Source organism: Strix aluco, chromosome 1 (assembly GCF_031877795.1).
Source record: "Strix aluco isolate bStrAlu1 chromosome 1, bStrAlu1.hap1, whole genome shotgun sequence".
NCBI classification, from domain to species: domain Eukaryota; kingdom Metazoa; phylum Chordata; class Aves; order Strigiformes; family Strigidae; genus Strix; species Strix aluco.
The window spans coordinates 67,190,226-67,214,461 of record NC_133931.1 but is presented as its reverse complement, the minus strand read 5'-3'; the positions used below and the strand labels follow the sequence as shown (position 1 = coordinate 67,214,461).

The 24,236-nt window shown below is 42.2% G+C and overlaps 1 protein-coding gene across 1 annotated transcript in view; it reads left to right on the top strand.

Moving 5' to 3' along the window:
- TEX10 (testis expressed 10) overlaps positions 1–24,236 on the top strand; it is a 64,566-nt gene that overhangs the window by 22,331 nt on the left and 17,999 nt on the right. The window contains exons 9-12 of the mRNA XM_074823776.1: positions 2,668–2,843; positions 8,735–8,912; positions 21,110–21,198; positions 22,397–22,530. Of these exons, the coding sequence (XP_074679877.1) occupies positions 2,668–2,843; positions 8,735–8,912; positions 21,110–21,198; positions 22,397–22,530 (577 nt within the window). The remainder of the gene's footprint in view (positions 1–2,667; positions 2,844–8,734; positions 8,913–21,109; positions 21,199–22,396; positions 22,531–24,236) is intronic.

Here is a 24,236-nt window from a genome sequence, read left to right as displayed (position 1 = left end):
TTGGTGAGGAATTTTGCCAGGTATTTCAAAAACTGAATAATTTTTGTCGTCATTATGCTACTCTTGTTGACAGCTTCAAAGACCTACTTTGAACTTCGTTTATACTCAGCAGCTTCTTTGATGTAATCATCACTTTAGTAGTAAGCTGATTAAATGCTTTTGGTTTATAAATGATACTTGATTTGATAAACCAGAGTGTCATAGAAATTGTAGCCAACAAAAGATAGGATTGGCCTATAAGATTGTTTCAGTTTGAGCTAGAATGGATAAATAAGAGCAGATCTGTAATGGAGGTTGTCAAGTTTTAAAATTCAACAACAAAGATGTTGAAAGGAAAGAAAAAACCCAATTAGTGAAGTTTCCTGGTATGAGCAGGCCAAGTGATTGGAATGGAGAGGGAGGTTTGGAGAATCAAGTCATAAATACAAATGAAGATTTGTCATAGGCTTGTCCAAGTTTTTTATTGCTATTTCCTGACCAGCTTTTAGGGGGTGTTTGTGATAAACAGCACTAACAGGGAATGGAAAGAAAGGAATTGATAAGCAAACTGGTTTCATTCTTGTTTTTCTGACGAGTGTGTTAGAAATAGCAATTCCTAAATGTCAGGTTGAATTTCTTTTTTTTTTATAGGATGTGAAAATAGCAAAAGCTTCTTAACCATCACACTATAGGATAAGAGAAGTGGGTCTGAAATGAGGATGAATTCAGCTTGTCCTTCAATAGAAATAATATCTTGTCACATTTTTCAATAAAGATTATTATAATTCATGTCAAACACAAGGCATGGTCAGAGTCCTCAGATATGAAAACACCAGTGCTGTAAACAAAAGTGAGTTCAATGCTGTCAAACAGATGCAAAAGAGGAGGATTAGGTAAATTTTATTCCAGAGACTTGAGAGAACTGGTGTGTGAAAATACAGATAGTAAGAACTTTGACTATTATCTTTAAAAGGCAGATAATGCAATCTGGATTTGGTATAAAAGATGGCATCTCACTTAAAGAATAGGAGTGTGTACAGTGGGATACAGTACATAGGTGACAACAGCAGGAGTGGTAAAACTGGAGGGAGTCTGCTTAGAGAGTTCCCCAGAGCTCTCTTGAAGCTAAACTTCATGTTACCATTCATGACAGTCACAGCAAACAGGAGTGTTGCCAATAGAAACTTTCTGGTGGCATGTAGTTCAGAAGCATTACCTGAGCAGAGGAAGTGAGAAATAAACCAAAAGAATTGTATTACCTGAGGGTATGGTAGGAGAGGGAAGAGGTGTATTTGTACAAAACAAAAATCCGGTGCAGTTGGTGACTAACAGACTTTTTAAAAATTCAACCGAACAGTTGCAAACCATAATCCTGTGACTGATCTTTCTCCTTCTATATGCTGCCTGTGTACTAAGGTGGTGGGGAAAACAAGTGTAATTTTTAAAGGTACTAAGCTGTAGCAGAAGATATATGGAAGCATTGTAGTCCGTGAACAAGATGATTTGATACGTTATTCAGTTGACTTTATTTGTAGTTACTTATGCTCAAGAAAGCCCAGATTGTAAGATCTGCAGGGGCAACCTAAGCTATGGATTCCTTCCACTCAGGTTTGAATTGGCCGAAACACCTCAGTTGTGCTTGTTTGAGGCTCTGGGTAGAGTCAGTAGAAAGCTAGACATTGCAGCAGAACAAGCAAGATCTTATGTAAAAAGCCTCCTTAAATTTGACAAGTGAAGAATCACATCAGCTGAATGTAGTGAAGTCCAGGGGCCAGATAGATAGGCAGGGATGTACCTGAGGGTGCTGAGAAAGTTGTCTCGTGACGGTGAGGTCATTGTTTGTCATCCATGAAAAACCATGGTGACTGCGGGAGGTTCTGCATGACTGGAAAAAGACTGCTATTAACCCATCTTGAAGACAATCTGGGGAATTTCAGGCTGATGAGCCTTGGTTTGGTCCCTGGAAAGATCAGGCAGCCCTTTGCTTGGAATTCATACATGAACATGTAAAGGACAAGCAGATAATCAGGAACCAAGGTAGTAGGTAAGAGCCAATCATGCCTTACCAGCATGACAGCTGCCTGTGACGAATGGCCGCATGGGCAGCGGGAGAGTGTCTGACACAATGTACGTCATTAATAAGGTTGTTCGGTGCTGTGTTTGACCAGTTCTAGTTTTTCATTCTGCTTTAAGAGGTATCTGAATTGACAAGCAAGACATCAGCAAAGGTAGAATTGGATTTGAAAGTCTAGTGTAAAGAGTAGTAGCTTGATTGGGGGGATCGGTGGTATTGTGAGGGTGTAGTAGTCTCATGGCTTTGTAGCCTGACTCATAACTCATTAAATACAAACTGATAAAACTACTGATAAATGGAAATGTTACTTTGCCAGCTTATGGTCTGTCCACACAAATACTTTCCCAAAGAGTTGAAAATATGCAGTGCAGAACCTATAGATCAAATAAATACTTCCGATGTAACTGTAGTAGTACATCAGTGTGCTCAGGACTTTTGGTGAAATAGTCTCAGCAAATCACAGTACTGCAGTTTATTGTAATTTAATTGTACCTGACATTAAAGCAACTTAGTCAAGACCAGAAGGAGGAAGTTTGTAGGGTTTTTGGTGGTTTGGTTTGTTGTTGTCCCCAACCCCCCCCTTCCCCCCCGACTAATTTTGCCTCTTTCTGTAGAAGTCGAAGTAAAGTTTTGTCTCGTTGGTTGGCTGGTTTACCTCAGCAACTTGCTCTGCTTGGCTTGAGAAACCCTGAGCTTTCCAATCAGCTGATTGATATCATTCATTCTGCTGCCTCTCGTTCGAACAAGGAATTACTACAAAGTTTACAAGCCACTGCTGCTCGGATATATGGTAAGACTTATACACTACAGCGTAATGAATTTTCTCCATCGCTTTGCAGGGAAGTGGCAATATGTGGAAAATACTGGTGTTTCCACATGTAAAGTCTCTGGGGCGGGGGGGAGTAGGGGTGGAGAATGGTTCAGTCCCGTATAATGAAGGTTGAAATGAACTGTGTGTGTCCTTTCCTAAAGGCTAGTGAAATCTTTAAAATTCTGCTAACTTGAACTAATCTGATAGACTATAAGCTTCAGTTTTCATTAAATCCACTCTGTATTGCCTTTCTTTTTGGCCCTCCCCCCTTTCTTTTTGGCCCTCCCCCCTTTCTGTGTGTGTGTCCCCTTTCTGTGTGTGTGTGTGTGTGTGTCCCCTTTCTGTGTGTGTGTGTGTGTCCCCTTTCCGTGTGTGTGTGTGTGTCCCCTTTCTGTGTGTGTGTGTGTGTGTCCCCTTTCTGTGTGTGTGTGTGTGTGTCCCCTTTCTGTGTGTGTGTGTGTGTCCCCTTTCCGTGTGTGTGTGTGTGTCCCCTTTCTGTGTGTGTGTGTGTGTCCCCTTTCTGTGTGTGTGTGTGTGTGTCCCCTTTCTGTGTGTGTGTGTGTGTGTCCCCTTTCTGTGTGTGTGTGTGTGTCCCCTTTCTGTGTGTGTGTGTGTGTGTGTCCCCTTTCTGTGTGTGTGTGTGTGTGTCCCCTTTCTGTGTGTGTGTGTGTGTCCCCTTTCTGTGTGTGTGTGTGTGTCCCCTTTCTGTGTGTGTGTGTGTGTCCCCTTTCTGTGTGTGTGTGTGTGTCCCCTTTCTGTGTGTGTGTGTGTGTGTCCCCTTTCTGTGTGTGTGTGTGTGTGTCCCCTTTCCGTGTGTGTGTGTGTGTCCCCTTTCCGTGTGTGTGTGTGTCCCCTTTCCGTGTGTGTGTGTGTGTCCCCTTTCCGTGTGTGTGTGTGTGTCCCCTTTCCGTGTGTGTGTGTGTGTCCCCTTTCCGTGTGTGTGTGTCCCCTTTCCGTGTGTGTGTGTGTCCCCTTTCCGTGTGTGTGTGTGTCCCCTTTCCGTGTGTGTGTGTCCCCTTTCCGTGTGTGTGTGTCCCCTTTCCGTGTGTGTGTGTCCCCTGTGTGTGTGTGTCCCCTGTGTGTGTGTGTCCCCTGTGTGTGTGTGTGTCCCCTGTGTGTGTGTGTGTCCCCTGTGTGTGTGTGTGTCCCCTGTGTGTGTGTGTGTCCCCTGTGTGTGTGTGTGTCCCCTTTCCGTGTGTGTGTCCCCTTTCCGTGTGTGTGTCCCCTTTCCGTGTGTGTGTGTGTCCCCTTTCCGTGTGTGTGTGTGTCCCCTTTCCGTGTGTGTGTGTGTCCCCTTTCTGTGTGTGTGTGTGTGTCCCCTTTCTGTGTGTGTGTGTGTGTCCCCTTTCTGTGTGTGTGTGTCCCCTTTCTGTGTGTGTGTGTGTGTCCCCTTTCCGTGTGTGTCCGTGTGTGTCCCCTTTCCGTGTGTGTCCGTGTGTGTCCCCTTTCCGTGTGTGTCCGTGTGTGTCCCCTTTCCGTGTGTGTCCGTGTGTGTCCCATTTCCGTGTGTGTCCGTGTGTCCCCTTTCCGTGTGTGTGTGTCCCCTTTCCGTGTGTGTGTGTGTGTCCCCTTTCCGTGTGTGTGTGTGTCCCCTTTCCGTGTGTGTGTGTGTCCCCTTTCCGTGTGTGTGTGTGTGTCCCCTTTCCGTGTGTGTGTGTGTCCCCTTTCCGTGTGTGTGTGTGTGTCCCCTTTCTGTGTGTGTGTGTGTGTCCCCTTTCTGTGTGTGTGTGTGTGTGTCCCCTTTCTGTGTGTGTGTGTGTGTGTCCCCTTTCTGTGTGTGTGTGTGTCCCCTTTCTGTGTGTGTGTGTGTCCCCTTTCTGTGTGTGTGTGTCCCCTTTCTGTGTGTGTGTGTGTGTGTCCCCTTTCTGTGTGTGTGTGTGTGTGTCCCCTTTCTGTGTGTGTGTGTGTGTGTCCCCTTTCTGTGTGTGTGTGTGTGTCCCCTTTCCGTGTGTGTGTGTGTGTCCCCTTTCCGTGTGTGTGTGTGTGTCCCCTTTCCGTGTGTGTGTGTGTGTCCCCTTTCCGTGTGTGTGTGTGTGTGTCCCCTTTCCGTGTGTGTGTGTCCCCTTTCCGTGTGTGTGTGTGTGTCCCCTTTCCGTGTGTGTGTGTGTCCCCTTTCCGTGTGTGTGTGTGTGTCCCCTTTCCGTGTGTGTGTGTGTGTCCCCTTTCCGTGTGTGTGTGTGTGTCCCCTTTCCGTGTGTGTGTGTGTGTCCCCTTTCTGTGTGTGTGTGTCCCCTTTCTGTGTGTGTGTGTCCCCTTTCTGTGTGTGTGTGTCCCCTTTCTGTGTGTGTGTGTCCCCTTTCTGTGTGTGTGTGCGTCCCCTTTCCGTGTGTGTGTGCGTCCCCTTTCCGTGTGTGTGTGTGTCCCCTTTCCGTGTGTGTGTGTGTGTCCCCTTTCCGTGTGTGTGTGTGTGTCCCCTTTCCGTGTGTGTGTGTGTGTCCCCTTTCCGTGTGTGTGTGTGTCCCCTTTCTGTGTGTGTGTGTGTGTCCCCTTTCTGTGTGTGTGTGTGTGTCCCCTTTCTGTGTGTGTGTGTGTGTGTCCCCTTTCTGTGTGTGTGTGTGTGTGTCCCCTTTCTGTGTGTGTGTGTGTGTGTCCCCTTTCTGTGTGTGTCCCCTTTCTGTGTGTGTCCCCTTTCTGTGTGTGTCCCCTTTCTGTGTGTGTCCCCTTTCTGTGTGTGTGTGTGTCCCCTTTCTGTGTGTGTGTGTGTCCCCTTTCTGTGTGTGTCCGTGTGTGTCCCCTTTCCGTGTGTGTCCGTGTGTGTCCCCTTTCCGTGTGTGTCCGTGTGTGTCCCCTTTCCGTGTGTGTCCGTGTGTGTCCCCTTTCCGTGTGTGTCCGTGTGTGTCCCCTTTCCGTGTGTGTATGTGTGTGTCCCCTTTCCGTGTGTGTATGTGTGTGTCCCCTTTCCGTGTGTGTCCGTGTGTCCCCTTTCCGTGTGTGTCCGTGTGTCCCCTTTCCGTGTGTGTGTGTGTCCCCTTTCCGTGTGTGTGTGTGTCCCCTTTCCGTGTGTGTGTGTGTCCCCTTTCCGTGTGTGTGTGTGTCCCCTTTCCGTGTGTGTGTGTGTGTCCCCTTTCCGTGTGTGTGTGTGTGTGTCCCCTTTCCGTGTGTGTGTGTGTGTCCCCTTTCTGTGTGTGTGTGTCCCCTTTCCGTGTGTGTGTGTGTCCCCTTTCCGTGTGTGTGTGTGTCCCCTTTCCGTGTGTGTGTCCCCTTTCCGTGTGTGTGTCCCCTTTCCGTGTGTGTGTGTCCCCTTTCCGTGTGTGTGTGTGTGTCCCCTTTCCGTGTGTGTGTGTGTCCCCTTTCCGTGTGTGTGTGTGTCCCCTTTCCGTGTGTGTGTGTGTCCCCTTTCCGTGTGTGTGTCTGTGTGTTCCCTTTCTGTGTGTGTGTGTCCCCTTTCTGTGTGTGTGTGCGTCCCCTTTCTGTGTGTGTGTGTGTGCGTCCCCTTTCTGTGTGTGTGTGTGCGTCCCCTTTCTGTGTGTGTGTGTGTGCGTCCCCTTTCTGTGTGTGTGTGTGTGTGTGCGTCCCCTTTCTGTGTGTGTGTGCGTCCCCTTTCTGTGTGTGTGTGCGTCCCCTTTCTGTGTGTGTGTGCGTCCCCTTTCTGTGTGTGTGTGCGTCCCCTTTCTGTGTGTGTGTGCGTCCCCTTTCCGTGTGTGTGCGTCCCCTTTCCGTGTGTGTGCGTCCCCTTTCCGTGTGTGTGCGTCCCCTTTCCGTGTGTGTGCGTCCCCTTTCCGTGTGTGTGTGCGTCCCCTTTCCGTGTGTGTGTGCGTCCCCTTTCCGTGTGTGTGTGCGTCCCCTTTCCGTGTGTGTGTGTGTGTGTCCCCTTTCCGTGTGTGTGTGTGTGTCCCCTTTCTGTGTGTGTGTGTGTGTGTCCCCTTTCTGTGTGTGTGTGTGTGTGTCCCCTTTCTGTGTGTGTGTGTGTGTGTCCCCTTTCTGTGTGTGTGTGTGTGTGTCCCCTTTCTGTGTGTGTGTGTGTCCCCTTTCTGTGTGTGTGTGTGTGTGTGTCCCCTTTCTGTGTGTGTGTGTGTGTGTCCCCTTTCTGTGTGTGTGTGTGTGTCCCCTTTCTGTGTGTGTGTGTGTGTCCCCTTTCTGTGTGTGTGTGTGTGTGTCCCCTTTCTGTGTGTGTGTGTGTGTGTCCCCTTTCTGTGTGTGTGTGTGTGTGTGTCCCCTTTCTGTGTGTGTGTGTGTGTGTGTCCCCTTTCCGTGTGTGTGTGTGTGTCCCCTTTCCGTGTGTGTGTGTGTCCCCTTTCCGTGTGTGTGTGTGTCCCCTTTCCGTGTGTGTGTGTGTCCCCTTTCCGTGTGTGTGTGTGTGTCCCCTTTCCGTGTGTGTGTGTGTGTCCCCTTTCTGTGTGTGTGTGTGTGTGTCCCCTTTCTGTGTGTGTGTGTGTGTGTCCCCTTTCTGTGTGTGTGTGTGTGTGTCCCCTTTCTGTGTGTGTGTGTGTGTGTCCCCTTTCTGTGTGTGTGTGTGTGTCCCCTTTCTGTGTGTGTGTGTGTGTCCCCTTTCCGTGTGTGTGTGTGTCCCCTTTCCGTGTGTGTGTGTGTGTCCCCTTTCTGTGTGTGTGTGTGTGTGTCCCCTTTCTGTGTGTGTGTGTGTGTGTCCCCTTTCTGTGTGTGTGTGTGTGTGTCCCCTTTCTGTGTGTGTGTGTGTGTGTCCCCTTTCTGTGTGTGTGTGTGTGTGTCCCCTTTCTGTGTGTGTGTGTGTGTCCCCTTTCTGTGTGTGTGTGTGTGCGTCCCCTTTCTGTGTGTGTGTGTGTGCGTCCCCTTTCTGTGTGTGTGTGCGTCCCCTTTCTGTGTGTGTGTGCGTCCCCTTTCTGTGTGTGTGTGCGTCCCCTTTCTGTGTGTGTGTGCGTCCCCTTTCTGTGTGTGTGTGCGTCCCCTTTCTGTGTGTGTGTGCGTCCCCTTTCTGTGTGTGTGTGCGTCCCCTTTCCGTGTGTGTGCGTCCCCTTTCCGTGTGTGTGCGTCCCCTTTCCGTGTGTGTGTGCGTCCCCTTTCCGTGTGTGTGTGTGTCCCCTTTCCGTGTGTGTGTGTGTCCCCTTTCCGTGTGTGTGTGTGTCCCCTTTCCGTGTGTGTGTCTGTGTGTTCCCTTTCTGTGTGTGTGCGTCCCCTTTCTGTGTGTGTGTGTGTGCGTCCCCTTTCTGTGTGTGTGTGTGTGTGTGTCCCCTTTCTGTGTGTGTGTGTGTGTGTGTCCCCTTTCTGTGTGTGTGTGTGTGTGTGTCCCCTTTCTGTGTGTGTGTGTGTGTGTGTCCCCTTTCTGTGTGTGTGTGTGTGTGTGTCCCCTTTCTGTGTGTGTGTGTGTGTGTGTCCCCTTTCTGTGTGTGTGTGTGTGTGTGTCCCCTTTCTGTGTGTGTGTGTGTCCCCTTTCTGTGTGTGTGTGTGTCCCCTTTCTGTGTGTGTGTGTGTGTGTGTCCCCTTTCTGTGTGTGTGTGTGTGTCCGTGTGTCCCCCCATTCTGTCTGTGTCCGTGTGTCCCCCCATTCTGTCTGTGTCCGTGTGTCCCCCCATTCTGTCTGTGTCCGTGTGTCCCCCCATTCTGTCTGTGTCCGTGTGTCCCCCCATTCTGTCTGTGTCCGTGTGTCCCCCTTCTGTGTGTGTGTGTGTCCGTGTGTCCCCCTTCTGTGTGTGCGTGTGCGCGCGCGCGCGCCCTTTCTGTGTGTGTGTCCCCATTTCCTTTTCTTCCCCCCTTTTTCCCTGTTGCGCTCTGGCTCTCAGCTCCATACGGGCAGTTAGAGCGGGGGCCCTGCAAGGACTCTTGTGGGGGTTCGGCGGGGGGTGCTTAGGCTGCCCTCTTGTTAGGCAGCCACGGGGGCGGGGGGGGGGGGGGCGCGCGTGTCGGGGGGTGGTGGGGGGACTGGCGCGCGTGGTGACCCCGCCCGTGTGCCGCAGACCCGCTAGATGGCACCCTGGTGCTGCTGCCGGCGGAGGCCCAGCGGCGGCTGGTGCAGCTGGTGTACTTCCTGCCCTGCCTGCCCGCGCCCCTGCTCGCCCGCCTCAGCCGCTGCTGCATCATGGGCAGGATGTCCGCCGAGCTGGCCGCCACCCTCATCGGGATACTGCACATGAGGTACGGCGGGGAACGCGCGGGTTACTGTGCCGTAAGAGGGGAGGAAAAAAAACCACCCAAACAAAAAAAACCCACCCAAACAACAACAAAAAAAAAACCTCAAAAAAGCACAACCCCAAAAAACCCCAACAAGTGTGGACATTTAACTGCTTTACTGGTTTCCACAAAAAATTCCACGTAGCCTGCAAAAATTGGCAGCATGAGGAAAATTAATGCTTCTGTCAAACTTCACTCCTTTCACTTCGACTCTGACTTTGCACTGAGTGGTCTTCTCCAGTGCTTGATAACAAAATCATATCAGCTGCCTGTAAGGCATTGAGCACACTCTGCCCAGAACATCATCACTAGTGGTTGTTGTTTTGCCACTGACTGCAGCTTTTCCTTGGAAATGTTTTGACCTGACACTGTTCATAGTGAAAAATAACCAGCTAGTGTCTATTTTCATGTTCTGCTTGCTTTAAAATTTTTAAAACACACTTTTCCTATAATTGTCACACTTAAATAGCCAAATCATAGCTGCTAGGCAAGAGTTTTGTTAGAAATTATTCACACTCTTGTTGATTTTGTCCTGGCTTGGTAGAGGGTAAGTTTGCCTCTGAAGTCAGGGAGGGAGGTTGCTATTCCTGCATTGAAGTGACCAGAAGGCTTGCTGGGAGGAGCAGCAACTTCTCATTTTTCAGAGATGCAAAGAAAGTCATTTGGTTTTAATTTATGGCATTTGGAACGTGTTTTAAACTAAGTTGGATTCAAAGATTGTGCGTTACCTACCGAAGAAGTCAGTCTAAAATAACCAGGTGAAAAATAATGTACTTATGTAGTGATACTAGTGCAGTTCCTTGTATTGATAAGCCCTAACAGTCCGCCTTTCTGGAAGACTGCAGGTTCTCATGAAACTTGGAAAAGAGATACTACTCCTGAGCGTTGTTTTTCTTTGATGAGGCGGTTCCCACTTCATGGAGAGGAATCAATATTAAAAACAGAAGTTTGATCAGTTTTCTTAAACAGATCTGAAAATAATGCAAGTCTTTGGAGAAATTAAAATGAGTCTTTTATAGACCAAGTGGATGCAACAGTATTGAAAATATGTTCTTACCTACATAGCCAACTTAACTTGCACGAATTTTAAAGGGCTTATTGATGACACATTTTTTAGCTGTGGCTCAACTTCTTAATATATAGGTGAAATCTATTGTGTGAAAGACTACCTTTTTTTTATCATTGTTGACCATAGACTTCTTTTATGCTAAAAATTTCATCCTAGGATGCCTCAAAGAATTCGAGAAACAAGATGATGTCAGAAATGTTCGTGGCTACTGAGGATAATGTCCAAAAAAAAGTTGCTTTGACAACTTAAGCATGCAAAGATAGGGAGATAAATAACGATAATGTTAACTACGTAAGAACAGAAAAGTCTGATACATCTTTTTCCTTGGAAAAGAAGTTGCACAGTTAAGGAAACAGTAGTAGGTTTTCTAGATATAAACCTTAGCTGGGCTTCATGATCTTTATAACCTGTCATTGAACACAGCGTATGTGGACTAATTTTCCATCTCTTATCAGAGAAGCCAAGATGGATTATTGTGTCCAGTTTTGTGGCTTGCTTTTAGATAATGGTGTGGGCAAACTGGATTGAGTTTAAAGGACACCAGACAAAGAACGATAGTCTGTAAATTGTGATAATAGGGAATGACTGACAAATTGGCATTGTTAGGCAAATAAGGCTGGGAAGGAGGGGAAGCCATGTGTAAAAGGCTGTTGAAAAGGAATGGGAGAACGCAGTTTTAGCAGGATTAGAAATACAGACCTTAAACGTCAGAAAAACGTTTGGTTTGAGTGCTAGCAAAATTTTCTAAAAGCAGAGATACGTACTGGAATAGGCTGTGTAGGAAGAAGGTATAAATATACTTCACTGGAGATACTTAAAATCAGGTTGGTCCAAAGTACATCATGGATGGCAGAGGTAAAGTCTTGAAGGAAGTAGAAGGACTAGATAACTTCTGGTAATCATTTACAGCTCTTGTGGTGCTTGGAGTTAAACATGCAAATTTTTGAAACGAATAGTACTATAACAAAATGTATATGATTTCACAGTTCTGTGCCACAATCTGGTTCAAGGGATGCTCTCTGTAGTTTTAGATTATGACAGTTTTGCGTAGAGAAACTGATACAAAATCAGGCCATGGGGAGACGTCATTTATGAGTTAAACAGATGTTGTCAGTAGATGGCACTGTTTTTCTTCCAGTACATTCATGTTCTATTTGGTGAGGGGGGAGTTTTTGTAAATTTCTTTTCTTCTATGCCACCTGCTTATCTGTCATGCTTTAAATAGATTGCATTCAGGAGCGTTAGAGGCTCACTGCTGTATTTGATAATTGTTCTTAATTTCTTTAAAAGCCTTTATTTCCGCATTATTCTTGACTGGCAGAGCATGTACATTTACATGTGTGAGAATGCACGTACATACCCATGTACATTTGCCAGGGAAAAGCTATGTTAAAAGTGGATTTGATGAGGGTACATATGGATGATAATAAGACTGTTACTGTTATTCCAGGAACAATCATTATAAACTCAAAGAACTCACAGGTTTTTTTGTGTGTGTGTAAACTATAAAAGTAGGTAGTAAGTGTATCCAGATGGCTTAAACCACAGCCCTGTGATGATATCAGGTGGTAACATGAAATTATAATTATTGTGTCTTAACTTTCAGAAATTCTTGTTGATTAGAAATTAATTTTGAAGACATTCAGTAGTTCTACTTAATTTTTGCAATGGTGAAATGAATAGCCACGTAGTCTGCAGGAGCCCGTTAAGTGAGCCACGGTGGGCTCCGTGTGCTGAGAATGAAGATGATGTTGACAGTATTTCTGTATATAATGGGAAGATTTCTGAGCCTAGGACAGTGATTATGTATACCGTTAAATTATTAGGCTGGTTCCTGTCATGCTTTTGGTCTATATTCACTAAAGCTTTACCAGTTAACATAGGCCAAGGACCGTTCTGAAAAGAAAGCTGAAATGCAGCCATCCTATTCTGGATACTAGTATGAACATGTTCAGATTTAGACTAGTTGGTGTCTTGAGAGAAGGAACAGATGTTGCTGCTGTTTGGGTCACTGGGACAGCTACAGCTGGTGAGTTTCAGGTGAAACTGAGGGACAGTAGGTGTTGTCTTGGCTTAATTTCCCTGCAGTTCTCCTCCAGTGTCTGCCTTGTGCCTACTGTATGGGACTTGAGATGTAAGTAACTTCAATAAATCCAAGCAGGTGGGGTTCAGAGAGATGGAAGCATACCAGGGTTTTGGGCTATAAATTGTTCTTTCCGCTCCTGTTCATACACAAACAGGTGAGGAAAGGTGTGGAGCAACATGAGTGAACAATCTGTGACTTCAGACTGAGAGAAATGAGAGGTAGCAGCTTCTTGGGAGAAAAGGAATTCTTCGAGTTGGCCTCTGATTTAAGCCTACGATGAGCTTAAGTTTACAGAGACAAAGGGAAGGTTCTGGGAAGTGTTGTAGAAGGTCTCTGCATCGTATCTACTGGATAGATTTTTCTGTGGTCTTTAGGTGGTTCTACTTTGATATATTGAGACGAACCATTTGTCTTGATGCAGTGTGCCACATTTCTGAAAGAATTAACTTCAATGTTATTTTTAATGATTTATTGGAATAACTGGTAAATAATCAAATAGTAGTTCTCTTCTAATTAAAGATGAATGATTTAAGTGTTGGGTGGAAATGTGTAACGCTTGGCATGAGTGGACCTTTGGTTTGAAATTCCAGTGTTAGCTTCATCTTGGTGGTGGAGTTCTGGTTGTTTCCTTGAGGATATGGGTATGGACAGGTAGACAATTCTCTCCAGGAAGTGAAGAAATGTATTAATCATTGATGGCCTAGTAGGGACTAAGGTCATAAACTTTAGCAGTGTTATTGGTAGAGCTGGAAAGAATTTTTGGAGTAATCCCTTTATGCCTGCTCTCTACATTTGTAGGTCAGATGGGCTATTCAGAATGTTTTTTAAAGGACTAGTGAAGCGTACGCTTATATTATGAATACTTTTTTGGAAGACTGGCTTTGGGGCAAATCTTTCTGTCAAATATGGAAATGTATTAAATGTTATAAACTCACCTTCTTGTATATGGTAGATTGTCTTGTTTGTCTGGCAAAAAGGAGGTCTGCTGTTTACATACCAAAATCTGTACTGTAACAGTTGCAGAGGAACACCATTTGTCACCATTTGTTAGGCTTAGTGTTTTTGTTTGCTACTTCTTAGTGACTGAATGGCAAGATATTCTTGCAAACACATTTCTCTTTTCTCCTTCCCTTTTGTATAAGGTAGGATTCTTAAGATGATTAATATATAATCTGAGTGTTTACTGTGATGTATCCTATGCTATGAAATACGGATTAAGAAACGCAGATTATGAGATTGTGATCAAATATATAAAATAGGAAATTAGATTGCTGACTTTATGGGAGAAGTTCTCTGTCTCCTCTTAACATGTGTTGAGGTACAAATAAGGAAAACCTATTCGGTGTAATTACATAAATGCAATTTCTTTACGTGCCTTTATTCAGCATAATTACGTAAATGCAATTTATGTGCCTTAATAGTTACGATTTTTTTAGAACTTTTATCCATTGGAACAGTGTGTCTGGAAATTATTTCACTGTAATAGAGAATTGGACAGATAATATTTCACTGCCTAGATAAAAAACAATGGGAGTTAATTTATGGCATTTCTCTCTTGAAGTAGAATGTCCATCAATGAGATCTCCAGTGGCTTCAAACAGCCATTTCTTATTCTTGTGGGGCTCTTTCCCTGCTGGGGTCTTGCAAAGAGTTGTTGTTTCTGTTGCTGTTGAAAATGAGAAGGGTGAGAACCATATAAATAAAAGTTGAGAGCTCTCTCCCAGTGAGACATAAATTGTGTGGCAGTTCCTAGTCTTCACAGGTTTGAGATAACTCTGGGGGTAACTTGCGTTCTGCTTGCCGTAACTGTAAATGGACTCTTCCCTTAAGAGGTAATGCCTTTAACATATTCTGTTGCTTTCCAGACAATAATGAGGGAGCTCAGCTGCCATCTTATCAAGCAGCCAGGCATGCTTGTTGATTCCTACACTTTTCAGAAATCTGGTGTTCAGAAGGAACTGAGATGGACATATTAACCTCTGTTTGGTGTAAGGTGTAAAATTCTGTCTTTCCAAATATATGACTCAGAGATGGTTTAGGGTCGTAATAGAGTTTAAAGTTTTCTATAGATATTTCCTTTCTAAGTAAATACTACTTTTATTTAGTCATCCTAGTTATGTGATCTGCAGCCTTTGACAGTCTATCTTGCAGAAGCACAGTGAGAATACAAAATGTAGGTAACAAAGAGCCTGTTTACTACTTTTAATAAAGACTTATTGAATGCAGTATTGTAGACAAGAAAAACATTATATTCTCAAAGTATTTGCAAGCTGGAGAGAACCTGGATAGGATATTGTAACCCGTTATTTTGATTAACAACACTCATAGAGCAATTGAATACAGTGATTCTCATACAAATGAAGTGTAGAAAAGATTTCAGAACAGTATATTTTTTTTTTAAAAAGGAAGACATAAATAAAATAAAATTTTTTTTTAATAAGAACTTAGCTTATTTTTGGTAAAACCAACCAAACAAAAAACCCCCACTTTTGAGTCATTACAAATGATAAAATGGAAAGTCAACTCAATACACCCAGGAGAGTAAGTTGAAAAGCGTACATGTATAGGAAGGTATAGTAATGATAAGTGGGTTGCTAAGAAAAATGTAAGAATAGCGTGTGTCCACTGTTAAGTGCTTTTTCTGGCTGTATTTTCACACTCCTCAATTTGGAAACAAAAATGAAGGAGGAAATATTAAAAAGGTAACAAAAATGCTTAAGGCACTATTGAATATAAACTAAAAAGTAGAGCGTGCTGTCAAAATGCTGGCATTTCCCTAACTGGGTGCCACTGAGAATGAAGGGTAAAAGATTGATCTGTTTTCCTTGCTGCAAGATCAGAAAGGATCCATAGTTCTTGAGAATCGGATCCTGGGGTGGGTTACAGTGCATTCCTTCATCCACATCTGGTCAGCAAATTTCCTCTTCCTTTCTCACTGTTATGTAAAGGTCTAGGACTTGAGAGAAGGAGAAGGCTAAGCTTGTGCTTAAGGGCATGGCCCTCTAAATATGTCCCCAGGTGTTTGTTTGTAGTTTGATATTCCTAACCAAGGGGAAAAGAATTATGTTGCTGCACTTAAAATTGCACCAGTCAGTAAATGCCGTTTGCTCATTAGTGAATATTTCTCCCGATTTGTGCTCTCCCTGATAATGTGTAAGCAATTCTTTTCTTCAGACAACCTTTACAACCATGGAACAAGTGAGTAGCTGACAGGCTTACTTTTAACAATGCATAACTCAAATTGTTGTTGTCTTAAGATAGGGTTCATAGTTTTCCCCAAATCCCTGGTAATTCCTTGAAGATGTTTGTTGTATTTTGCCACATCTTCAAATGGAAACACTTGATCCTTCAAAAGAGATAATGAAAGTTAAAACAAAAAACTCACACTAACAAACCATTGCACGCATATGGTAACCTGTTAGAGGAAAAGGAAGGTAAAAATTCTTCACTTTCTCTCACAGTTTATGTTCAGGACCTGTGCTACCTGGAGCTACGTTGGTGTGAATGATGAGATGGGTACGGGGTTGAAGTAGTATTCAAAAATTCAATTTTTTTTTTCTTTTAAAACTGTTTCAACAGTTTGTGACAGTCTTGTTGTTCTGTCTCTTCAAGAGCTGGTATGGAAACTGAGAGTGCTGATCCTCGTTAACAACGTAACACAAAACTGGTTTGATTAAGTTGATGCAGGAACCTGAATTTATACTTTATTGCAGTTGCATTTCAATTTGACAGAAATTATTTTTCATTAAAGCTAAACAGGAATAAACTGTGCCAAAGCTGAGATAAATATTGGCACAGGGCTTTTTAGTGTTTTAAAAGAACATATTTTACAGTAGTGCAAGTACATGCCTACACTGGGGGAAAACTCCTTTTAGAATGATTTTATAACCTAGAATTAAAGAAACAATTGTGTGAGGCCTTGGTTTAAATCTGTGATCAATGGTTGATGAAACAAATGTAAAATGGGATCACCTACCACAGTCTAAGTTAAGTTAGGTTTCTCAGGCGATTCTGTTGCAGATGTTTAAACAATTCTGTAGAGCTTCAGGAACACCCAGCGCTGCAATATTCTGTTATGGTGGTGGAAGCACTTTACTGCAAGGTGAAAGAATTGGATTTTAGTTTCCTTGAACAGAAAACCCAGACCCTTGATCTTGCACTTCTTGAGTTCTGTAACCCTTGCATTTATGAACAAAAGGGTGATAGTATCAACGCCTCCAAAGAACTGTGAATCTTGTATTTGCTTTTTCTTGTTTTACTTTAAAAATACTTGAAGACCGAACTCAGGGGTTTTTGAGTCATTATGCTTTCTTCAATTCTATTGCTGAACAAGAACAACAACAAAAAATCAAAAACCCAACCCAGATTCTAAGCAAAACTTGCTGTGCTTGATAGATGCATTGCTGTCTGAGTTGGAGTTTGAGCAGTGTGTTTTACAGGAGGACAAGTGGAAGGATAATTTCTAAAATGACTGCAGCAAGGTTCATCAGAGTTCTTCTACCAGAGACTCCTAAATTTCCCAAAGACTCTTTATGACTACGTAAGTCAAAACCAACACCTTAAACCTGAACCAGAAATCAATTGGTAGCTAGTTAGGTCAGGCAGCACAAAGATAATAGTGTGTTGTTGAGAAATAACCACTTGTGCACAAACTGCTGTTGTTCTATTTTGCAACTGTGTGATACAGCCCAACCTGAAAATAACAACAGTGTGAACAAAAGTAGTGAGGAGTTAAAATAAAAGTTAGCAGCAAGTGATAAAAGGAATGCATTGCATGGTTACTGTGACTGAGAAATATTTGCTATGCTAATAGCAAGAGAAGCAATGATTTTTAAGTTAATTAGATTCAGCTTTTCTTTTAATACCATTTGGTGTACAGAGCAGGTTACCTAAAGGTGCGTTTCTAAATCTCAGTAGAGAGGTTCTCATGGAGAGCAGGTAACCTTATGGAAATTACAACATGTAATTCATCATAGTTAATGTGGGTTTGGACTAGCTGACTGGAGAGGTCTCACTCATATACAATTTGATAACAGTTCCTATTGTGAGTAAAAATTTATTCAAAAAAGCGCAGTTATAATGTGCTTATTACCTCTTTTCCACCTATAAATCAAATTTTTTTTAGTTAAATGTCTAACATTTAAAGTGCACACAGTTCTTAATTATCCATGGTAGTCTTAATACATTAAACTAAGATTTTTTTTTAAATAATTTGTAGTGTATGTGTAGTACATCAACATCTGTTCTAGAATTAAATTTCTTTTGTTCTGTGTTCTTTATCTTATTTCTAATTTACTATAACTCGAATCTCAAAATTGAGCAGCTTTAAGTACACTATAGACATTTGGGTTCTAAGGTAATCAAGGCATTGACACCTCGTTAGACTTGTATTTAAACAAACTTCTATGCTGTGATGCTGTTCTGCTTGTGTTTGTAATATTAGACATTGGTCTTGCTCTTAATTTGTTATGATCTGTCTGTGAGATCCTTGTCTCATCTTTGATTACATGATCTCATGTTATTTTTCCATCCTACATTCTGTATTGAGTACATCATGCTCACTGGAGGAGTGTTTACATAATGTTACACATTGTCCTTGTTTCAGTAGAAGGCTCCATGTTGTGTCTGTTGTATTATGTCCCACTTGGAAAACAAAGTGATTCCCCTTGCCCATGGAATTTTGTGTGGTGCTCAAGTATTGTCACAGCTGTAGGAGGTAAGGAGATGATATTTTTCCCACTTTACAGATGAGGAACCGAGGTGAGGGAAGGGTGTAGACATAGATATGTACCTAGAAGTACCTGCTAACTTTAGGAATACAGCATGAAATATTTGGGCACTTTTTTTCAGAATGTTTAGCATTTTCTGTCTTGAAAGCAACTGTAAGTGCAAGTGGAGCAGTAGAGATCAGATGGTCTATGTGCTGCTCTTTAAGATATATGAAGCAGTATCACTCCACAGCTGTTACTACTCTCTTAGTCTTTTACTCATTGTTGAACTGTTGAAGGGCTAGTGATAGCTAGCAGAAAGAAGGGATGAGAGAAGCCTCCACTATGAATAATGTGGTTTTTTCTATTCTAAAAGTAAATGAATACCTCATTTGGTGATACCTGGAAAAATGTGTTACCACTGACTTCCTGTCCTCCAGTTTTAAAAAGAAAGTATCTAGCATCTTGTAGAACCTCTGTGATAGAGGTAGGAGGGTGATCCAGTATAATGCCTAAAACCTATTTACCTGAATTTGTGAGCTAATTCTTTCTTCTACTTTTTTTTAACCATCTCATGCCTCATACGCTGTGCACGTTATAGATGATGCAATAAATAAGGCAGGAACAGGTCAAGCTGTGTTATCCTTCATTGCATAATCCTGATTGATCCATTCATCCATGATTTGAATGAGGCATAGATTTTTTTTTTTTTTTTTAGATAAAATATGACACATAATATTTTCATGCTCTAAGGCATACACGCAAAGAGGCCAAGCTGAAGATTGCAGGCAACTTTCTCTGTCAATTTTCTAAATGGAATGCTAGATTATTTTTAACCTTAATGCTCTTTTAACATTGAGGCTTCTTTTATGTATGTAAAATCTTTCACTTTCCAAAAAGAGTAAACTGCAACGGAATTTGGGGATCTTGGTTTAGTGTGTACGTGTTTCAGTGTAGCTCTGCTTGTAATGACTCTCAAAACCATTTAATAGCTCTGTCAAGGGTTTGTACCTTATACTGCCTCCATTTTCCCAGGGCAGAACAGCAGCGGTTCTCTCTGCTTCCTCTTATGTCCACATCAGTGGCACTTAGCTTGGCATGCTGTTAGGATGCTTAAAACACTTGTCCTGTTTTGTGAGTGTGCATATAGTCAAATGTGGGTAGAAAGACAAAGCTGCGGAAGTGTTTGAAAAATTTCTAGATGTTTAACTATAAGCTTCAGAGTCATTTTTCATGTCCAGGGATCTCCTGAACCTATTGCAGTTTGTGTTTGCTAGCTTGTGGTGAATCTAAGTTTTTGTTCAGTCTTTTCTAGAGTTCATGTAAAATTCTGGCATTAGGAGGAATTCGACACATCTGCTAACTGTTGCATGAAAAAATACTTTTATAGTTTATTTGTCATGCGGGTCCCTACTCCCTCAATTTGGGCTTATCACAAGTTCTTTCCAAGTTTTCACTCTTCCTGCCCAAGATTTATTTTATTTTCATATTTCCCCCATTCCCTTTGCAGCTTGTCATCTGATACATCTCTCCCAACCTCCTTGCATTCCCATCATTTTGCTCAGTGATTGCATCCCAGTTTGAATTTCTGTGTCCAGTGAGTCCTAAATTCTCCTGAATGCCTCTTCATGCTCCCCAGTGCTTTTTTTGGTATGAGTGATCTCAGGTCTGACTCATGGTCCCTCTGTGTTGGACCATCGCCAAGGCCATGGCCAAGGGGTTTGTCTCTGGAGAACTCGGTGTTGGCAGCCAAGTGAATGGAGAGACGTTGAAAAGACGGTTAAAAAAAGGAAGCAGCGAGCCAGGCCTCAGTGGAGGACCAAAAGCCTCCTAGGAACTGGAAGGGTCCATGCAGAGTTGCCTGCACCGCAGAGTCGCTAGGTCACCTGAAATATGCCTGCGAATAAGGACTTGCCATTAAGGATACAGTGTGAAGTGGGAGCTTTATTTAATAAAGCCTTTCTTTGTTCTCTCTCACCTAGCTGTGATTTTTTTTGTAATTCCCCCCCCCCCCCCCCCCGCATTAATTGTCCTACGTGGTAGTCTGATTAAATCCTGAATTTTTTCTTTAATCTAAAGAAATTCTGAAATTCCTTTTTTCCCTTTTTGAGTAGCTCCAGACACGTGCATATTCTAGCTGTCATTTTTGTGGATGCTGAAATATTGTGGATGGATTTTCATGGGGTGGCAAAATGTATATGCCTGGCACAAAGGTATTCCAAATTTGGTATTTTTGCTCCCAAAATGTGGAGCTGTAAAAAATTTCTGCAAAACAAGCTTTCCAGAATTTTGTTACCCATGAGCTAAGCCATTTTGGCTGTTAGTGGAGAGAAATTAGGAAAAAAGTGATCTGAGGCAGATAGTTGGCTTGGAAAATTGCATTCAGTAGCTCTGAAATTTCGCAAGATTGTAAGAGCAGAAAGCAGCAATCTCTTACAGCAAAGATCCATAGTCCGCAGTGCAAGTGCCAAGAGCAGCACACAAGTAAATTTGAATAATATGCATTTTGCATAATGTGATGTAGGTCTGAGCTGCAGTCTTTTGAGGAAGGCATGTGTGAGATGTACTCGTTCCCAGCTCCTGGCTTTCTCCCGCTTCTGCGCCAATACACAGGCAAGACCATTTGGTGGTCACTGATGTCTGCTCTGGGTTTCTACAAGCACGTACAGCTGCTAATTTGAGAAACAAAAGTAGGCTGGTGCTCCACTTCTTTTGCCCCTAAAAAGGGAAGTGTCAGGCAGCTTTGATAACGGGTTTGCTCCTGTCTTTGTATATTGCTCCTTTTTGTGTTCTACATCTCAAAGCAAGTTTTTAATTTAGTTCTGTGTTTAATAGCTTTAGCTACTTTAAAATAGATGCTGAGACTGCTTTTAAATGGGATCTGTTGTTCATGTAAAGAGCTGTATTAAAAGTATTGGATATAATGAAAAATACAGCCCATTATATTTGTAATATAATGACTTTTACCAAATAAGGGGAATAAAACTGATTTAATTTACTGTGTTGGCTGTCGTCACTATACTAAAGGTTATACCAATATATATGAAAAGTTGCTATCTCAGTAATTTAATCAACAACCTAAGCCCATGTATGGGTACAAAGTTCAATATTACTTGTCTTGAAAAGAGCAAGTTCTGGTTTTGAAGCTATTTAAAATGCTATTCTAACAGCAGCACTTAGAAACAGGATTGCTAAAATTAACAATTTAGTCATGCTAACTGATAATATTGTGCAGGTAGGTTGTGAATTCTTAATTACATGTTTTTTTAATAAACTATCTGCTGTTGGTTTTGTGTAGATCATCCTTTGCAGGCTGGAAGTGCCAAGTGCAGGATAATTCAGTGAATGATGTGGACTATTTCAGCTTCTTGTTTTCAACCCTTATAGGTAATCCATGTGAATGTCATAAATCAGAATTAACAAAATGAAATTTGTTTTGATAGTCAATTACTGGATTTAATTTAGAATAAATGGTGTAGTAAATACTTCCTGGAAGTAATTCTAATCTTATTACATATTTTTGGTATGAGATACCCTTTTTTTTTTTTTTTTCTCTTGGTCTCATTTTTAACGTCCTATTTTTACATTTTGCCATTTGGGCTGAATATTTGCATACTTTTTCTTCATTCTAGCAACTTTCTTTGGAAGGTACAAGGAAAACCTAAATTCAGCATATCACATGAACAAGAATTTTTTTTCTAGATTTATGTGCCTTTTATTGGCTCATAACAATATAAATGAGCGCTTCTGGGATTTCCTGTGGACATGCTTATTAAAAACATTCCATCAGAATAAAGTAATCAAAGTACATCGAAGTGAGTTGCCCAAGGTCAACAAGTGAGCAGAATTACTTCTGCTACTATATTCTTACTCAGATATAAAAATAGTTGTAGTCTGTGGTGATGCAACTTTGGGAAATTACCGTGGTTAAAATGGCATCATGTTACTGAGAAATATCTTCCAGTAACTTGTCCTGTGGTAAAAAGAAAGTGTCTTGTCTTCATCACCTCAGTCATTCATGATGTTCGAACTACCTTGCTTTCAAAAATTACCTTTATTTTCCTAAAACAGTGAAGAGAGCGCTGAGATATCCAAAAAAACAAAGGAAAAGCCAAGTGACTGTTTTGAAGCAGTAGTCCTGTTTTACTAAAACATCTAATACCTGGCTAGAAATAAATAGCCTATTTATTTATTTTATTTTTTAAATGCTGAGGTTATGTTAGAAGGTTACTGAGTTATTGTGAACACATGGTGAACTGTCTTGCATTATACCTGTTTTTTTATTATTTTTTTTAAAGATACATTGAAAATAGCAGCATAACATTGGCCTCTTACAGTTTGCTTTTTTTATACCACATTATAGTTTAACTGGGTATGCTTGTTTCTTTTTCAAATATTTTTGTTGCCTTTCAGAAATCAGAATTTGTATTTTGATATACTTAACTGAAAATACCAAGCAAGAGCTTTTAACAAAAAAATGTTATGTAGACACAATTTAAAAGACAGTTTTTGTCATTGATGCTGTTGAAGTAGAACAGTGCTTGGCTTGCTTTGTGATACTGTTGTACTGCTTCTTTTTCTCTAGGGTTTTCAAGAGAGGAGTTGACTAGTCTCCAGGGCATTAGAGGAAAACCACACATTAGCCAGACACAGCTTTCACCTGTCCGTCTTTACCTAACTGATCTGGACCAGTTTTTACACCACTGGGCTGTGACAGAGGTAATACATCAACACTAATTCTAAATGACAGCATACAAACTCCGAGTGCTTTCCGTCCCCTTTCCACAGATGCCTAATCTTGTTGTGAGTTGAGTTGAAAAAAGAATGAAAAATAGAATAGCTGTTGAACAGCCAATGTTTTTCTACAGCCATCAGATAATATTTTGAAGGAAGCTGCTTTAAAAGGTGAATGTTCAGACATGTAGTATGCAAAACAATACTCATGGAAAAAATGGGTAGAAGCCTGGTGGAAAATTCTTAAATACTAATAAGATTAAGACCAGCAATATGTTTTGGCTTTCAAAAATAAATTAATTGTAAAAATACTAATTATAAAGAATTTTTTTTGAGAGTAAATTCCACTGTTAATTAAAAAGCACTTGCATTAAATGAGATTTTAACTTGGAAGTAATATTAACTTGGCATTGGTGATTATTTAGAATAACTTCTGATGCTTATTTAATCAAAATTTACTGGGATTAGAAACTTCACTATGAATTTGGTTCCTGCTTGAAAGATCGTAAGAACTGAAAGCTTAATTTTATTGTTGGTTCTAAAGGGATCTGAGCCACCAGGTTTTATTCAGAACAGGTGCATTGGTCTTCATTCTTACTTAACTCTCTTTATTGCTTAGCTCACCAGAAACCACTTTAAGGTGTGAAATAATGTTTTAATGACATGCCAATTTGACAGTATCTATGAAATCTCTGTCATGAATGCAGAAAGAAGAGTTTAACAGAAGGTTTTAGCTGTATGATTTATTCTGGGTTTTCATGGCAGTCTTTTTGGTTCAAGAAAGCAGTATAGTACATTTTTCTCTTCTAGTTCATAAAGTTTAAATGATAATCTACTGAAACTAATGATAGTCCGAGGCATATATTGAATGTGTGCTATTATGTATGGAAAAGTATTTTAAGCAAAGTTGTTTGGTATCATGACTGATACATCTTTAGATCATAGAATCATTCAGGTTGGAAAAGACCCTTGGGATCATCGAGTCCAACCATCAGCCCTACTCTACAAAGTTCTCCCCTACACCATATCCCCCAACATCACATCTAAACGACCCTTAAACACATCCAGGGATGGTGACTCCACCACCTCCCTGGGCAGCCTATTCCACTGTCTGACCACTCTTTCTGTGAAAAATTTTTTCCTAATGTCCAGTCTAAACCTCCCCTGTTGCAGTTTAAAGCTGTTCCCCCTTGTTCTGTCACTAATCACCTGTGAGAAGAGACCAGCACCAACCTCTCTACAATGTCCCTTCAGGTAGTTGTAGAGAGTGATGAGGTCTCCCCTCAGCCTTCTCCTCCTCAAACTAAACAGTCCCAGCTCCTTCAGTCTCTCCTCATAGGATCTGTTCTCCAGGCCCTTTACCAGCTTTGTTGCCCTCCTCTGCACTCGCTCCAGCACCTCAATATCTCTCTCGTATTGAGGTGCCCAAAACTGGACACAGTACTCAAGGTGTGGCCTCACCAGTGCAGAGTACAGGGGGACTATCACCTCTCTACTTCTGCTGGTCATGCTATTTCTAATACAAGCCAGGATGCCGTTGGCTTTCTTGGCCACCTGGGCACACTGCTGGCTCATGTTCAAGTTGCTTGTCAATTAGAACCCCCAGATCCTTCTCTTCCAGACAGCTCTCCAGCCACACCTCCCCAAGCCTGTAGCGATGCATGGGGTTGTTGTGGCCCAAGTGCAGGACC